Raw genomic sequence first — 17,171 nt, 5'->3', positions numbered from 1 at the left:
AACTGAACCTGTAATCTTTTGGGGGACAGAATGATGCTTCACCCAACCAAGCTTCCTGGCCAGGGCTATTTTCTAGTTTTTTTACTTGCAAAATCAGGGATTAGAAGGTAAAAATAAAAGCAAATAGGAAAACTAGAACAGAAAAATAAATTAAATAGAAAGGAGTAAGTAACTGCATAATTATAAATCCAGGATTAACATAGTGAAGTGGCCTACAAAAATCTAAGTAACTGGTCAGATTATACAATGAAAATGGACAATAATTTCCATAATCAGATATTTATATAACCAGAGAGATATCAACTATATTCCACAATAGAAAGACGGTGAATTAAGATCAAGAAGCATCTAATGTACAACATGGTGACTACAGTAAATAACACTGTATTGTATGAACCAGGGCTGTCACACTCATTTTCACCAGGGGCCACACATCAGGCTTGCGGTTGCCTTCAAAGGGCCATATGCAACTTTAGGACTGTATAAATGTAACTACTCCTTAACTAGGGGCAAGGAGCTCAGCACTGCTGCCACTGGGTAGAAATAAGATGCTGGGACAGACAAAACAAAGTGGAGGGCCAGATTCAGCCTGCAGGCCTTGTGTGTGCCACCTGTGGTATAAATGAAATTTGCTAAGAAGCAGAACAGAAATGTTCTCACCCTAAGCAAAAATCTTCATCTACCAACTGATTTTCTCTGAATTGCTATTACCTTAGTGTTAACTGTCTCTTAGACTCTGTCACACTTGGCACATCACAAGGACCAGATTTCTATGAAGTTTCTTGATTACTAGATCTCAGATCAGCATTGTATTTGTAAGTGTTACGAGGAAATGGGCAGGGCTCAATCATTTAAGATACAGAGGAATAAATAAGAAACCACAGTGACTTTATCTTAGCAGTAGCATTAACTATTTCAGATCATCAAAGTTCTTTGTGCATACATATCCCTACTTGAAGCAGTGGAATACAGGGTGGGGAAAAAGTAGTTGTGAGTACACGAAACAGAGTTTATTTTTCAGTTACTATTTATTAATTATTGTAGTATTTTTCCATATGAAAAACTGTAAACCTACTTTTGTCCCACTCTGCATATAAAAACCCACAATGCAAAACAGAAAAACTTGGAGACCACGCCTCTGTCATTTCCTTTTTTTTGTCTCCACTGCATACAATGTGAGTTAAGATATACTAATATGTGCTGAGCATTTTTTTATACATCAAAATTCTTTCAGTAGTGGGCTCTTCTACAGTACCTTGTTCTAGCTCCAAGTTTCTACTGATGAGAACCTCAAAAAATGACAAAGCAATTAAAAATGATGCAAGAAGAAAGAATGAGTTACAAATCTCTTCAACACTATGAGCACCATGTAGACTGACGGACTTTCATTCAAGACAAAAAAAAAAAATCCACACAGCTACTACAGATCATGAGCTTTTCTGGCTTTAGTACTATGCGCCCATTGTACAGAATTTCACTCTCCCTAATACAATTTGTTTCTTCAGTTATATCTATTATGTAACTATTTGATGGACATAAAATAAAAGTGGAGGTTTTTTTTGAAAGCCAAGAAACACCTTCAAAGTATAACTTATATACAAATTTTTACTTATAAAAAACACAATTTTTTTCTTCAAGGGGAAGAATCCCAGCACCTTTTTTTCCCCCCCTTCTGCTATGTAACTCCCCTGCCTTTGTGAAGTTGTCAACTAGAACATCTTTTTTCTAGTAATTTCTTGACAGCATTTTCTTTGTCATTTACTTAACTCTGGAATTAGACACAAACAAAAACTTATTAGTGGTTACTTGAACTAAAATGATTTGTCAGGATCACATAATTACCTTGTCACATACAAAAGCAAAAACTCGGTGAACACCTTAAATGTTAAAAAATTTTGGTTTTAAAAAGTTCTTACCTAGTTTTATCACCATTTTCAAACTATAATCTTTTTATATTAATTTCTCTACCTTCCTCCACCAAAACAAACTAGTTTTATGGGTCAGAGAATAAAAATATACACTAATTCAAAATTCTACTTCTGCTATCTTACTCAGATTTAAAAAACAGGATAGGCTGAGGTTACTCCTGTTTTTATCTTAGAAACATTTCAATATACATCAGACAAAGCTAAAGACTACAATATACTTTCTTTTTTGATCTAATAAAAATATCATAAATAGGGCTTAATTTGTTAAGTAAGTTTTTATATATATTTACTAAATAATTTAATACAACAAAAATGTTTAAACAGAACATTTTAAGAAGTCACAGACCACTGCTACATTTTAAAGAAAAGGAAGGTTGTTATTTTTGTTTTGAGAGGGTTAGAAGTGGCACAAGGAAGGCAAAGGAATGTTTCATCCTTTAAAAAAAAAGATTTTATTTATTTATTTTGAGAGAGTAGAAGGGAGGGAAAAAGTGAGGGAGAGAAACATCAACGTGTGGTTGCCTCTCTCACCCGCAACTGGGGACCTGGCCTGCAACCCAGGCATGTGTCCTGTCTTGAAATTGAACCAGTGACCCTTTGGTTCATAGGCTGGCACTCAATCCACTGAGCCACACCAGCTAGGGCAAATACTTTACCCTTTTAAAAAGTATTTACTTCCTTGAGTGTCTAATAATTAAGTAACTATATATCCCTGTTTACTTGGACCAGTTTTAGTTTACATCTGTTGTATTGTCATCTTTCTAATAAATAATGGACAGACTTACAGAGCAACTTTACTCCTTAACATCATCCCAAAATTCAGATCATTTATAAATGCTTTCTCCTGAGCTCTGAAATGCTAACATTTTAAAGCAGTTAAGAATCTGACCAATGCAGTGGTAATAACTTTCCAACAGAGATAGAAACTGATGGCCTAAGGACAACAAATCTTCTGTTTGAGCAACAGTGTTTTGGAAATAGAGAAATTTTACATAAACATCCAGACTTGTTTTATCTTGAAAAATCAAATATTTTAGCAAACTGGGCCTAAAATCTCCTATGAAAACCATGAGCTGCTGCCGTGTGGTGGTGCAGCCTTTAGGGAGGGCAGGATCTCTTCCTGCCACCGTCCTCTCCCAATCACCACTGCCTTCCATTACCAGCCTAACCTGAGAGGCATCTGAATTTGAGCCCATGATCTACAAAGCCAGTGTGCCATGCTCAGTTATCTATCTCAGACATGCAAAATGTGAACTGTTTCACATTAACCTCTTTGTCAACTTAATATGAGCTGTTCACCATTTTCAGCAATAGGTTCTGCATGGTTTCTATTCTTGAGTTTATAATCTAATCAGGTACTAAGTAACACAAGAACATGCCTGAGGATAAGCAGGTGTAAAGAACTCCACACACTAGAAACCTTTTCCTACCAAAGTAGTAAAACTTGACTTACCAGTTTGGAATTGGTGATTGGTTTATTTCTTAAAGCTGGGGGTCTATAAGCTGTTGCAGCTTTAGGTTCTTCACTGGGTACGTCACTTGGAACTGCTTGGTAAGTTATTGTTTTTGCTGGAAATACTCCATCTAAAAATGGCTGCCAAGAAACCTGCCATAATTCTGCGTTTGATGGCACATCATACTTGTGTAAGACGGAGCCAGTATAATGCCAAATCTTGTAGCCATTATTAACACGTAACCTGGGAGCACACGTGGCTGTTAAAATATGCTCACCATCTGGGCACCATGCAAAATATGTAGAATCAGAGGCCACTGGTTTAGAAATAAGTTTGTAGTTTTTAACATCCCACACTTCCATTTGTCCCCTCAGGTTTCCAAATCCAGCCAGCACTAATATGTGTCCATGAGGGCTATAGTAGGCTGCATTACGAGGACCAGTTCCAAAGTCAAACACAGGATCACACTTCAAGTTGAAAACTGTCGCTTTGGCCGGCATAAAACCATAAACAGCACAAAACTCAGTAGAGCTAGAATTCCAAACTACATCATAAATGGGGCCATTTTTTGCTAGAAAAATAATATAAAGCCCAAATTAGCAATGATTTATATTACTATAATGTTTATTAATACAAATTAAATAACATAATACCCAAGCATGTCAAAAAGTAAAAAATATCCAAAAATTTTATGGTATGTTAAAATTAAAGTATTTTTACATGATATACTATGGAAATTAATGTATAATCATAAATTTATTTAAGAGTCTCTAGCAAATCTTAATTTCTTTTACATTTTGGCAATGTGGGCTCATAGTAGTATAGGTCATTACTACTAGTTATTAACAAACTAGTTTTTATTGAACTAGGTAGTATATGTACATAGTAATAAAAATATAAACTATATAAAAAATGCCACAAAAATAAGTCCCTCTACCAGGGGTGTCCAACCTTTTGGTGTCTCTGGGCCACACTAGAAGAGTTATCTTGGACGACACATTAAATACACAAACCTTAACAAAAACTGACAAGCAAAAAAAAAGGTTTTAAGTAAATTTATGATTTTTGTGTTGGGCTGCATTCACGGCCATCCTGGGCCTCATGCAGCCCATGGGCCATGGGTTGGACACCCCTGGTACACAAAGGCAACCCTCTGGTATATTTCTTGTATATGCTTTCAGACTATTTTTGTTGAAATTAAGTCTCTCTCTTTTAAACACATACAAAAACCCCAAAGTTCTAAACCTCTGTTATTTTAATACTCTTGTCCTGGAGATTTTTTCACATAAGCACCTTATAACCTGCCTTACTCTTTTTCAGCTGCACTGTATTCCATTACAAACCTTTATTTATATTCTCCCATGTTCACAAATACATCTGCAGAAGTGAAACTGTCTGGTCAAAGGGTGCACACCTTCATTCCCTGGATGACACACCACCAAGATGTCCTTCAAAGAAGTGCCAACTTACACTATCCATGATTTTTGACAATACACAGTTCCCCTCACTCTCACTTATGCTGTGTGGTTCCATACGTCTACCTTTGCCAAGCTAATGATGTGAAAAACTGTATCTTGTTTTATTTCTTTTATTATAAACTAAGCATCTTCTAAACATATTTATACATAATTTCATTTCTTTTCCAGCAGATTACTTTTTACTGTCTCATGACTATTTTTCAGTTATTGGTCTTTTATTGACTTCTTTGATGTTAACAAAATTCACCTTTTCTCATACCTGTCCCTTGTCTAAAAATACCTCTCCCATTTTTTTGTTTTGCTTAATTTATGAAATCTTTTCTTCCTCCAATCTAGAAATCTATAATTTTTATATATTACAATTTATCACTTTTCTCTGGAAAATGTTTTTCTACTTTAAGATTAGGGAAAAAAATCTTGAATATTTGCTTTTAGTTTTGTAGTTTTAGGTAAAAATTTTTGGCCCAACTGCATTTTATTTTGGTGTTGAGACAGCATTATTAACTTTGTTTCAAATAGCTAGATGGTTTACTATATATTTTTAAAAAGTCAGTATTTTCCATCATTGTTTCATGTCTTGACTTTGTTATACAGCAGCAGCTGTGGAAGTATGGCTCTCTTTCTGGATTCTGTTGTTTCACTGATTTATCTGTCTATCCACCAGCCAAAACCAAAGTGTCTTAATTACAACAGCCTTACACTTTAGTATCTAGTAGTGTCAGAACCTCCCAGCCTACTCTTCTTTTGCAGTTTTCAAAATATTCTCCCATGTTTATTTTTCAGTAAACTTTAGAATCAGCTTACCTAAGTTAAATCTACTGGCGTTTTAACTTCATTTTCAGATCAATTTGGAAAGTAATGACATCTTCATAAAATTCTTACTAAAGGTCAGTTCGTTTCTTAGAAGTTTTTGAAGTTTTCTTTCTATTAGACCTATACTATTTGGTTTTTTTTGGTTGCTATATATGAAACCCTCCTTCCATGATGTTTTTTTTTAAGTGGCTGTCATTTATACTGTGACCTCATCTATTAGCTGAGATTACTTTATTTTGTCCTTTTAAAAGTGTATATCTTTTTTTTTATCAGTATAGAAGTGTTTGATTTTTTTCACACTTATCATGCCATAAATCCATAGGGAATGGGTTCCAGCAGCTCAGGCTCCTTTCCAGTTCTCACAAAGTGTGCTTCTCTGGGCGGAGCAGGCTGACGCTTCAGCTGAACCCAGGTACCTTTCTCTTTGGCTTCCTTCTTTTTCTAATCATTTTCCTTCACATGTTTCAGGAAGCTATCTCAACTCTTCCAGTGCTTGAGATGCTTAATTCATACATTAATTCTCTTCGCAAGAATCTTGCCCTTGTTTGTTTACAGCAATGCCCACCGCATGCTGGGTGACATTGTAGACTCTTCCAGTTTTGCCATGGTGACATTTGTGGGGCATTCCTTTCTGAACAGTGCCCATTCCCTTGATATCTACAGTATTACCTTTCTTGTAGATCCGCATGTGTGTGGCCAAAGGAACAACTCCATGTTTTCGAAACGGCCTAGAGAACATGTAACGGGTACTTCTCCTCTTTCCCTTTGTGTTAATCATTTCGGCGAATTACTGGAAGATGGCGGTTCTGGCCGAAAAAGCTACAAGTGTATGTTTATCTTTTGATCAGTTACACTGACTAGCTCTTTCAGAATGTTAAATAGTGGAAAGGGAAGTCATCTTTGTTTTGTTTACCTCTTCTATAGAATGGTTTTCATTTTTACAAGTTCAATTCAAAATGGAAAAATAAGGATTTGCCAGAATTTTAAAACTGTATTATTTTACAGTTAATTTAGCTCCTTAAAGCAAAAGATGAAGTGCTAGCATTCTTCAATTCTGAAGAATAGTGCTAAACTCACTAGATCAACTTACTATCCTAATAAGTTAAATTAGTCCCAAAAGAGCTAGGACAATGGAGTTGCCTCACTCTGTGAGTTTTCTACTAGTATAACTAAACTAACTAAAACAGTTCTGTCAAAATAAGGTCTTTGGAGATGATTGTAAAGTTTCTTAATTAAGAGGAATTTTATCTTAAAGGTTATAAAATATGTGAGTTTTATCACCTGATCAAGGATTTAGATTATATCATCATTTTTTACTGTCTTTGTTTTTCATCAAAGGAAGACCACTGAAATACTCACGTAACTGCACTACAGCACTTTCTCCGTTTGTTGCAATGTAGTGCAGCGTCTGTTCCCCATAGTAGGAAGCCCCTGTTTTGTCAACATCTGTACTTGCTATCACCAACACAGCAGTAGCTATAACAGTAAAAGTTTAATTAGATTTAAAGCATAAATTAACCTAATGGTGATAAAAAATACATTATACAATATAACAAAGCCATGTAAATTTTCATTAGATAAGCACTGATATTTTTTCCCTGTACACATAACAAATTAAATCAATACTTAACAAAATGAGATAAAATATATTTCTCATACCTTTTTTATTCCATAGCATTGTAACCTTATCTGCCTTAAAGAAACTTTTATTGGCTAGAGCTGCATGAGGTCCATCGAAGTTGGGGTATTGATATAATCTAACAAATGAAGGGGCACCCTTACTTCCAGGAACATAAACAGCCACCTAAGATACACAGATATAAATCATTTAATTTTTTGAAGCATATGAACTACGATGGATATCACTAAAAACTAAGAAAAAGGCTAATCTTACAATATTCCACATGAACAAAAACATAGCAATTACCTTGTATGGTTGGGGTCCAGGTGATAACACAAAATCATTAATTTTTTGCAAATGCAATTTATATGCAATTGTGTCTAAAAAAAAAGTAAAGGGTGTTAGATTGATGAGAGATGCTAATAGTGATATGTTAAATTCTGAATGCATTATAGAAAGTTAATGTAACTGTGTACTAACACTGTTTGTTCATTGCAGTCTCATGTGGGTGAGGCAGAGCAACACATGGGGTGGGAGCAAGACAGATCTACACCTGAATTCCTACTCGGTCACTTACTAGCTGTGTGAACTTGCGCAAGTAATGAGATTATACACTTAATTCCCAGTGATTGATATTTAAGAGCACAGTGCTAGGCTATAGTAAATATTCAATAAATGTCAGTTCTCTTCCCTTCAGCCTCTGAAATGAAGTAGTCTTAAGGTGCATTAGAAGGGAAAGATAACTTTGGCATACTAATATAGACTGTAGATATAATTACTCTATAACTAAGTACACAACAATAATGGTCACAAGAGTAAAAATGGCTGATATTTATTAATTACTAATGCTGTGCCAGGCAGTCAGAACCCATATTTTAAACAATATTGCTCATATAGTTAATGGGATCGAGAGCTATTACACCACCTTTGTTCAAACTCAGAGATCAACACCTGTTCAAAAGTAGCACACCAAACTGCAAAACTGGCAGCCCCCTTCTTTCGGCATGCTCACAAATAGGCAAGTAAGATAAACCAGCAAGTGAACCCTAAATGAGTGGGGACCAGAATGAGTCTCAAAAGCAGGAAAATGAAGTATACAGCTATAATGATTATGTGAATGGTGCTTAAAATTAGCCTGCATGCCACCTTTGGTACACGTGAACAAGGTTACCAATTCTTATTCTACTTCAATACAGTCAAACATGTAGTGTCACTAATGGGATAAGGAACTGCAGAACCTTTTCTTTAAATTATTTTCAGTAATGATGTTACTGGTATTACTGTTGGCATTGTTATTCTAAGAACACTATGTGGTTAATGTGCAGCAAAGCAAAGGAATAATTATGTGAATGTGATATTCTCAAACTGTCATCCATGGTATCCCACAGAATCAGGATTCCTGGTGTTGGCAAAAGACAATACAAATATAAGATATAAAAAAAAGAAGAAAAAAGGCCTAGAAACAATAATCAACACAGTAGCAGTAAGAACCCCCTACCCAAACTGTGCTCTCTAAATACCACTTTCCACTAAAAGGAACCAGGGTGTCTAGAAGAATTGACTTATTCTAGGTATATAGCAGGCAATATTAAGACAAAATAATCTTAAATCAGCTTGTCTTACCACACAGCAAAAAAGTCATTAAAGACTAATTGACCAATGATGGAATAATTTGAGCATCAAAAATAATAATTGCAATGTACTGAAAATACATCATATAGATTTAAATCCATAGTTCATAAAGATGGAGTTAGGGTGGGGAAGTTAATTAGTTGCAGTAAAGATTGCTAGAGAAAGAATTCATTATATTAAAAGTGATATAGGGAAAGGAAATTCTTTCTTTTCCATATAAGTGGTACCAGGTAACCAGATAGTAGATGAGAAAATTTCTTTATAGAAGTAGTACAGCTAATACATGAGAGAGGAGGAGGGTAATCAGAATATCACCAATTCACAACCACTCACAAATAATGGATCTAAGCATTGAACATGAATGTCAGCTAAACCCCTACAAAATTCAAAACAATAAGATTGCAGTATGTGCTTCTTGATAAAAGAACTCAACACTGTCCTATGATGTAGTCTTATCCTCACCTCTCCCACAAAGTAAGAAACTGAAGCTGACCAACCCTAGATCCAAATTATTGGGCTGGCCAAAAAGTCCACCCCCCCGCCCCATACAATGGCTCCAGTACTGCCTAGTTGTCTTTTACTTCATTCAAAACAATTTTGTTAAATTACACTGTGACAGCTGTCATATCAGTGTGCACTTAAAGAAAAAACTTACCATGAAACAGAATGGAGAGCCCAGAAATAAACCCATGTCTCTATGGTCAGTTAATATTCAACAAAGGGGGCAGAAGCATAAAATGGAGTAAAAATAGCCTCTTCAATAAATGGTGTTGGGAGAACTGCACTGGTACATGCAAAAAAAATGAAACTAGACCACCAGCTTACATCACACACCAGAATAAACTCAAAATGGATGAAGAACTTATATATAAGTCATGATACCATAAAAGTCCTAGAGAACAACATAGGCAGTAAAATTTTAGATATCCCATGTACCAATATTTTGTAGATATATAGGCCTAGAGCAAGGGAAATAAAGGAAAGAATATACAAATGTGACTAAATCAAATTAAAAAGTCTCTGCATGGCTAAGGAAACCATCATCAAAATAAAAAGGGAACCAATTGTATAGGAGCACACATTTGCCAATGATACATCAGACAAGGGTTTAATCTCCAAGATATATAAAGAACTCACATGACTCAACACCAGGAAGACAAACAACCCAATTAAAAAATGGGCAAAGGACCTGAACTGACACTTCTCCAAGGAGGACAGATGGCTCACAGACATATGAAAAATGTTCAACATCATTAGCCATCAAAGATGCAAATTAAAACCACATGAGATAATACTTCACACCTGTGAAAACGGATATCATTAATAAATCAACAAACAAGTGCTGCCGAGGAAGTAGAGAAAAGAGAACCCTAGTGCATTGTTGGTGTGAATGCAGACTGGTACAATCACTGTGGGAAACAGTATGGAATTTCCTCAAAAAATTAAAAATGGAACTGCCTTGTGAGCCAGAGAATCCACTGCTGGGATTATACCCTAAGAATCCTGAAACATCAATGCAAAAGAACTTATACACCCCTACATTCATAGCAGGGCTATTTACAATCACTAAGTGTTGGAAACAGCCCAAGTACCCATTAGTAGATGAATGCATTAAAAAACTGTGGTACAGTTACACAGTGGAATATTATGCAGCAGGAAGAAGGAAGCCCTACTTTTTGTGACAACATGGACGGAACTGGAGACTATGATGCTAAGTAAAATAAGCCAGCTGGCAAAAGACAAATACCATATGACTTCACTTATAACTGGAATTTAATGAATAAAATCAACTAATGAGAAAAATAGAACCAGAGACATGGAAACATGGAACAGACTGAGAGGTGTAGGGGGTGGGGGGAGATGGTGTGAGGAAGAAGGGACTCAAATGAGTAAGGAAGGAGTCAAAGAACATGTATGAATGACATACAGGCATCGACAACGGAGAGGGGATTGACTGTGGGCCATAGGGGTGGGCTGGGTGGAAGGGGGGCAAGGACAACTGAATAAACATAAAAAATAATAAAAACTTATCAAAAGTGGTGAATTTTTGTGCAGCCATTTAAATATTGAAGATGGAATAAAATAGGCAACATTTTTGGTATATTATGCTTTATTATTTCAAGAAAGGTAAAAACACTACTGAAATGCAAAAAAAGATTTGTGCAGTGTATGGAGAAGGTGCTATGACTGATCAAATGTATCAAAAGTGGTTTGTGAAGTTTCTTGGATACTACTGACATTTTGGCCAAATAATTCTTTGCCGTGGAGCTGTCTTACGCATTAGAAGATGTTTAGCAGCACCCCTGACCTCTACCCACTAGAAGTCAATAGCAGGAGGTAGCCAATGTACTAAAAATATCCAAATCAATGAAAATGAAAAATGTGTATTTTACAGAAAAAACTAAATGGACTTTTTGGCTAACTCAATAGTTACTTACAGAGGACAGATGAACATGTTCAATTACAGGATGGGATACAATTCAAACCAAAGGAAAACATATAGCACAAGTAACCTTGTTTAAGTAATAAACTGCAAGAGGGGAAAAAAGAGATAGAGGGGGAAACTGTAGCTTATAACTGTACTGTGAGAAACCTTACTGGGATCCTGAGTTTTAAGATACGGTAATTATAACATTGCAATTATTAGAAATTTAACACTGAACAGATATTTTATAATCTGTGATAATGGCATTTTGATTAAGTTAAAAAAATTAAAGAGTCCTAATCTTCTGAGATACATACTGAGATATTTACAGGTAAAATTATATGATCTCTAGGATTTGCTGTAGCAGAACATGAGATGGAAGATGGATAGGTATACGGATGAGGTAGGACTGGCAAAGGGTTGATAATTATTGGGACTAGGTATATAATTTTGTGTTTAAATTCTATGCAATAAAACATTTATTTGTATCACATAATTTCAATAGTAAATAAATTCATAAAGAGATACTTAAATGTCTTAGTCTAGTAGAAATTTAGATGATAAAAAGTTATTTTAAAAGAAAATCTTTGTGGTATAAAATTTTACTAACATTTAGATTTATTAGTTATCCAAATGAATTAATATAACAGCAATTATAACATATTTTACGTTTACATATAGCATATATATAATATATAGCAGTGTATTAATATAATTAATATAGTGTTATTTTGGACAACTCTATGATACCATATAAAACAATAAAAACTATATACATTTATAGTAAATAATAAAATTATTTCATAAATCTTTCCATACTGAAATTGTTATTTTCAAAGAAGTGAACTTCATTGTTAACATTTCGTGCACAAATAGTTTCATCTTCTGACCAGGATGGACACCTACAGTGAAGAGAAAGAATATATAAAAACATTTTAGATAGAATGTAACATCACATATTAACATGCTAAAGTTTGTGATATTGCTTATATTTAAGGAAAATTACTTAAGATGTTAAGTCAGTTACAAATAGTTTTAGTTAGCATATGTAATAGAAAAATATTACTCCTTTTCAGCCAAATACTAAACAATAGAAAAATCAAGTGTTTATTTCATGCCTACATACAAAATCCATAAATATCTAGATTTTGGTCTCACAAGTTATTTTCTAAACCAATCCCAAAGGAATAAGTGTTATATAATAAAAATGTTTCAATTGTTTTGTAAATAATCAGTATTTTAAAGCACTTATTTACCAGTTTTGCATCTTTTTCTGGATGAAAGACTTTAAACACGTGCCAGTTTTCACATCATAGAGTTGTAGGTTGGGAACCCCAGCTGTGCCATCTTTAGAAGCTATAATAAAAACAAAATTTTTAATAGTAATTGTCCCCTAACACTAGTGACAAAGATTTCATTCTTAGAATAAACTTGAACAAGATTATACAGATCAAGTAAGAGCGTTGCTTTAAATAAACTTTCCCCACTATTTTTAATTAAGGATTTACTCACCCATTCCTAAAGGCATAATGATAGCAGTTTGAGCAAAATTTCAGCATTTCTGAAATGAGTTAATTACTACAGATTTTAACATTATATAAGAGATTTCTTGTTTATTAAGGTTGACATGGTTTGCTGTTAAGTGGATGAAATTGTCTTATGAAACCTTGTATCTGTAAGTCGCTCACATACACACAGTTATATAAAACCATTCTTGATTCTCAATTTTCCTTTTATTGACTTGGAAAAAGAAGATTCATTAGAGTCCATGCCTCCTGAATGAACAAACCCAGAAGGTTTACAATTGTACAACGAACTATTATATATTTACTTAACAATATCCACATAATTAGAACATTCTTCTTAAAATAAATCCCTATACCAATTCTCAGTATTTTATTACCCATCTATGAAGCACAGCTGTATAAAATGTTCACATGACATATTATTATATCTCCAAAAGTATTAGACAGCGGCACACCACTTCCTATTCTTTGTCATACCATAACATTTCTTAGATGTTGAGTCTACTGTATGCTCTCTTTCATTTATAATGTTTAAAAATTTTTTTATTTTAAAGGTTGTTATTAGTCTTAATTTTTGAGATCTTCTCTATTCAGTGGTTATTTACTGTCTAAATTTTCCCTTAGTTTTTTCTTTTCCTCTATCTCATGATGGATCTTTTCGCTAACTTACTATACTTTCAAATTAATTAAAGTACATTATATTTGGGGAATATGAGATTCATTGTCGATTAAAAATATTTACACTACTTACTATCATAAAGATCAATTACTTTCTGAAAGGTTATAAACTCTCTTTTCCCCCCACTGTATTGAATTGGTCCTGTCAGAATATTTTTATAATTGCAAAGTACTTACTAGTGTAAGGCTGCCAGGTGGCCAGGACAGTGTTTTTTGGCGAGAATTCAAGGCAAACTGCCTTTGGAAGGTCCAAGGAGTGCAGCAGTTCCTTGTTAGTGACACTGATAATATTTACTCTGGTTTCAAAAGAAATTACTTCAGCAACGAAATATGGTTTCACAATAGCCAGCACTATCAAAAACATTCATATCTCTTTTCAAATACAGATCACTCTTTGTTCATTTTTCATAAAAATCAATTTTTGGTTAGTTCTAGAAAATACCCAATAATCACCTTAACTGAAAGAAGTATACATTTTAACAAAAGTCCCCTATATAAGGTTGGTGTTGAGAAATAATACAGAGTTAGTAGAAAGACACAACAGATGATTCCACCTTCAGCTGAAAAAAAAAAACAAAAACAAATAGGCCTTTAAGTGAAGAGAGTTAACCTGAGGTATATCAAACCAAAGAGAAAAAAAGAGGTGTTAAAACAGAAGTATAGTTTACTTTAATTTTATTTTTTATTTATTTATTTTTGCTTAATTAATAGGCATTCATTTCTTAAAGTTCTGGAGGCTAGGAAGTTCAAGGTGCTGGTGGATCTGGTTCCTGCTGAGATCCTCTTTCTGGCTGGCACAAAGCTGCCTTCTTTTTGAGTTCTCATCACAGAATAAGTGTATTCTAAAGTGAGTAAATGAAAGCTGTAGCAGCCGAGGAGATCAGCGAAGAGACTTCTGACGTCTATCAAAATCTCAGAAGCAGTCTCCAAAGCAGGGGTGTTCCACCTGTCACCCAGGGGCCACGCGCAGCTCAGGATGGCTGTGAATAAGGCCCAACACAAAACTGTAAATTAACACATTATGAGATTTTGTGTGTGTGTGTGTGTGTGATTACATGTTGCAATGTATTTAATGTATGGTCCAAGACAATTCTTCTCCTTCCACAGTGGCACAGAGACGCCAAAAGGTTGGATGGACACCATTGCTCCAAAGAACAGACTGTAAGAATTATTGTGAGATGATAATGACAGAGGATTTACAATAACTGTATGATAAAAAGTTTCCAGTTTTTAGGACATACCATGTTATTGTCTAACCACTCTATCTACATTTTTAAATTTAATACCCACAGCAGTCTTACAGGATAGGTATTATCTCCTTTTTACAAATGGTGACATTGATTAATGCTAGAGCCAACCTTTAAAATCAGGTTGGTGACTTGCTATTGTGTACTCTTTAGGGTAAAAAAAAAAAAAGATAATCCATCTTATTCCAGAAATTGCTTAAAGTTACTTTTTTGTACTCAAGTTTGAGGATGCTGTGTTAGGATAAACAGAACTTTGTAAGAATACAAGATTACTGCATATTGTTCTTACACACACACAAGATTTTTACAACTTTCTATAAACTACGTATTTTAGAATTACATGAAGCTTTTTTTATAGTTGATAGCTTTTATTAGTTATTTTTAGTTTAACAAAGGGTTTTATTTTGATTTTTAAAAAGTCATATATTTAAGGAAAAATCAGTTAGTCTGACTTAGTTGACTATGAACTTGGCAGAGACAACAAACACTCCATCTGTTTTTCTTGCCCCAAGAACATGATAATATATCATGTAGCCACAGCACTTTAAGGAAATAAATGCTAGAACCAGGTACAGAAAAAACCTATTAAAAAGATGGACATAACACATGGGGACACATTAAAAAGATTCAGAGTTGAATCCAATGGAAAGCCAAGTGGAGATATGAGATATATAAAATAATTATAATAATTGCCAAGGTAAAAACTGATTTACTTAACAAACTTTAAGCTAGAACAGGGTTACCATAAAAAGATACAGACAATGAAAAGAAGTATGACGGGTCCTATTAGACAGTAAATACCTATGAACTTAATACTCAAAAAGTATAAACTAAAATATGGATTTAAAAAATAAAAGCCAAAATCCCACAAAATATTCTCCAAAAAAAGTAATATTAATAAATCATAAGAAAATCTCAGAGTACTTGCTTTCACTGAAGTGAGATTAAGACTGTCAACATTGAGGGTAAGATCCAACATAATTATATACATAGTGATTTGAGAGTAGTAGTTTATCGGTTAGATTTAATAATTTTAAAAATAAAAATACTAAAATACTAAAATTTTTAATTATGAAAGCTAATCCTGCCAGCTTATAGTCATAAAAGCTGAATCAATTAATTCAATATAATCTCTTTAGCATTAATTTTTTAAAAACCATGCATTTAATCCAATCTGACCTAATAGTTGAAAGATTTCAGAATACATTACCACTGCATAAAAATCAATTTAAAAATGTGCTTTTGAGCTTTGGTTGGTTTGACTCAGTGGATGGAGTGCTGGCCTGAGAACAAAAGGGTTGTTGGTTCGATTCCCAGTCAGGCCACATGCCTGGGTTGTGGGCCAGATCCCCAGTAGGGGGCACACAAGAGGCAACCACACATTAATATTTCTCTCCATCTCTTTCTCCTTCTCTTCCCCTCTAACAATAAAAAAATAAAAAATCTTAAAAACATGTACTTTTGAAACGAACATATGTCTTTTCACATTAAAAAAAAAAAACCCCCCAAAAAAAAACAACCTAAGATTTTACATCTGATTAAAAACAAGCCCTGGCCAGCATGGTCTGTTGGTTGAGCATCATCCTGCAAAGCCAAAGGTTATCATCAGTTCAATTCCCCATCGCGGTGCATACCTGGGTAGCAGGACTGGTCCCCCATTAGAGTGTATACAAGAGGCAACCAACTAATGTTTCTCATGCACTTTGATGTTTCTCTCCCTCTCATTCTCCCTACCTTCCCCTCTCTCTAAATAAATAAGTTAAATCTTAAAATAAAATTCACTTTCACCCAAGCAACAAATATTTGGTCATTTTCCAAGTTCTGTGAACTGAAGTATTATACTATGGAAAAATTGAAAAGGACTGTTTTTTTTTTTAGCAAAATTATGAGCATTTAATCAAAATACTTACTTTTTTGCAAGACCATTTTATAATTTGATTATTTTATGTAATATAGACTATACTAAACACACTTTTGATTACCTTACAAATAATTAGGTATATACCTAATTGTTTAATAATTCCTTTTTAAAAGATTTTATTTATTTTTAGAGAGATGGGAAGGGAGGGAGAAACAGAGGAAGAGAAACATCAATGTATGAGAGATACGTCGACTTGTATGCCCCCAAACAGGGACTTGGTCTGCAACTCAGGCATGTGCCCTGACTGGGAATCCAACTGGCCATCCTTTGGTTCAAAAGCCATCACTTAATCCACTGAGCCACACCAGCCAGTGCAGAGGTACACACTTTTATATACAAAAAAACTAATAGCAATAACTGCAGACAATGTTACCAATTTCACAGCAAAGTTATAAAGTATCTAAATCTAGGGTAAATAAGTAAAGAATTATTCTCTAAGTTTTGGCAC

General features: G+C 34.2%; 1 protein-coding gene and 1 pseudogene across 2 annotated transcripts in view; both read right to left on the bottom strand.

The window, feature by feature from the left end:
- EIF2A (eukaryotic translation initiation factor 2A) overlaps positions 1 to 17,171 on the bottom strand; it is a 44,714-nt gene that overhangs the window by 11,258 nt on the left and 16,285 nt on the right. The window contains exons 4-10 of one of the 2 annotated variants that reach the window (XM_045850865.1): positions 13,733 to 13,851; positions 12,608 to 12,707; positions 12,171 to 12,253; positions 7,601 to 7,674; positions 7,333 to 7,477; positions 7,033 to 7,149; positions 3,382 to 3,953 (exon numbers count right to left, since the gene is read on the bottom strand). In XM_045850865.1, the coding sequence (XP_045706821.1) occupies positions 3,382 to 3,953; positions 7,033 to 7,149; positions 7,333 to 7,477; positions 7,601 to 7,674; positions 12,171 to 12,253; positions 12,608 to 12,707; positions 13,733 to 13,851 (1,210 nt within the window). The remainder of the gene's footprint in view (positions 1 to 3,381; positions 3,954 to 7,032; positions 7,150 to 7,332; positions 7,478 to 7,600; positions 7,675 to 12,170; positions 12,254 to 12,607; positions 12,708 to 13,732; positions 13,852 to 17,171) is intronic. The other variant, XM_045850866.1, reaches the window with a different exon arrangement.
- LOC123826790 lies at positions 5,738 to 6,574 on the bottom strand (annotated as a pseudogene).

This window comes from Phyllostomus hastatus, unplaced genomic scaffold (genome assembly GCF_019186645.2).
Source record: "Phyllostomus hastatus isolate PE091 unplaced genomic scaffold, TTU_PhHast_1.1 phas_contig_86, whole genome shotgun sequence".
Classification (NCBI taxonomy): Eukaryota; Metazoa; Chordata; class Mammalia; order Chiroptera; family Phyllostomidae; genus Phyllostomus; species Phyllostomus hastatus.
The sequence above is the reverse complement of the archived record's forward strand: the minus strand, read 5'-3'. Positions and strand labels throughout refer to the sequence as shown.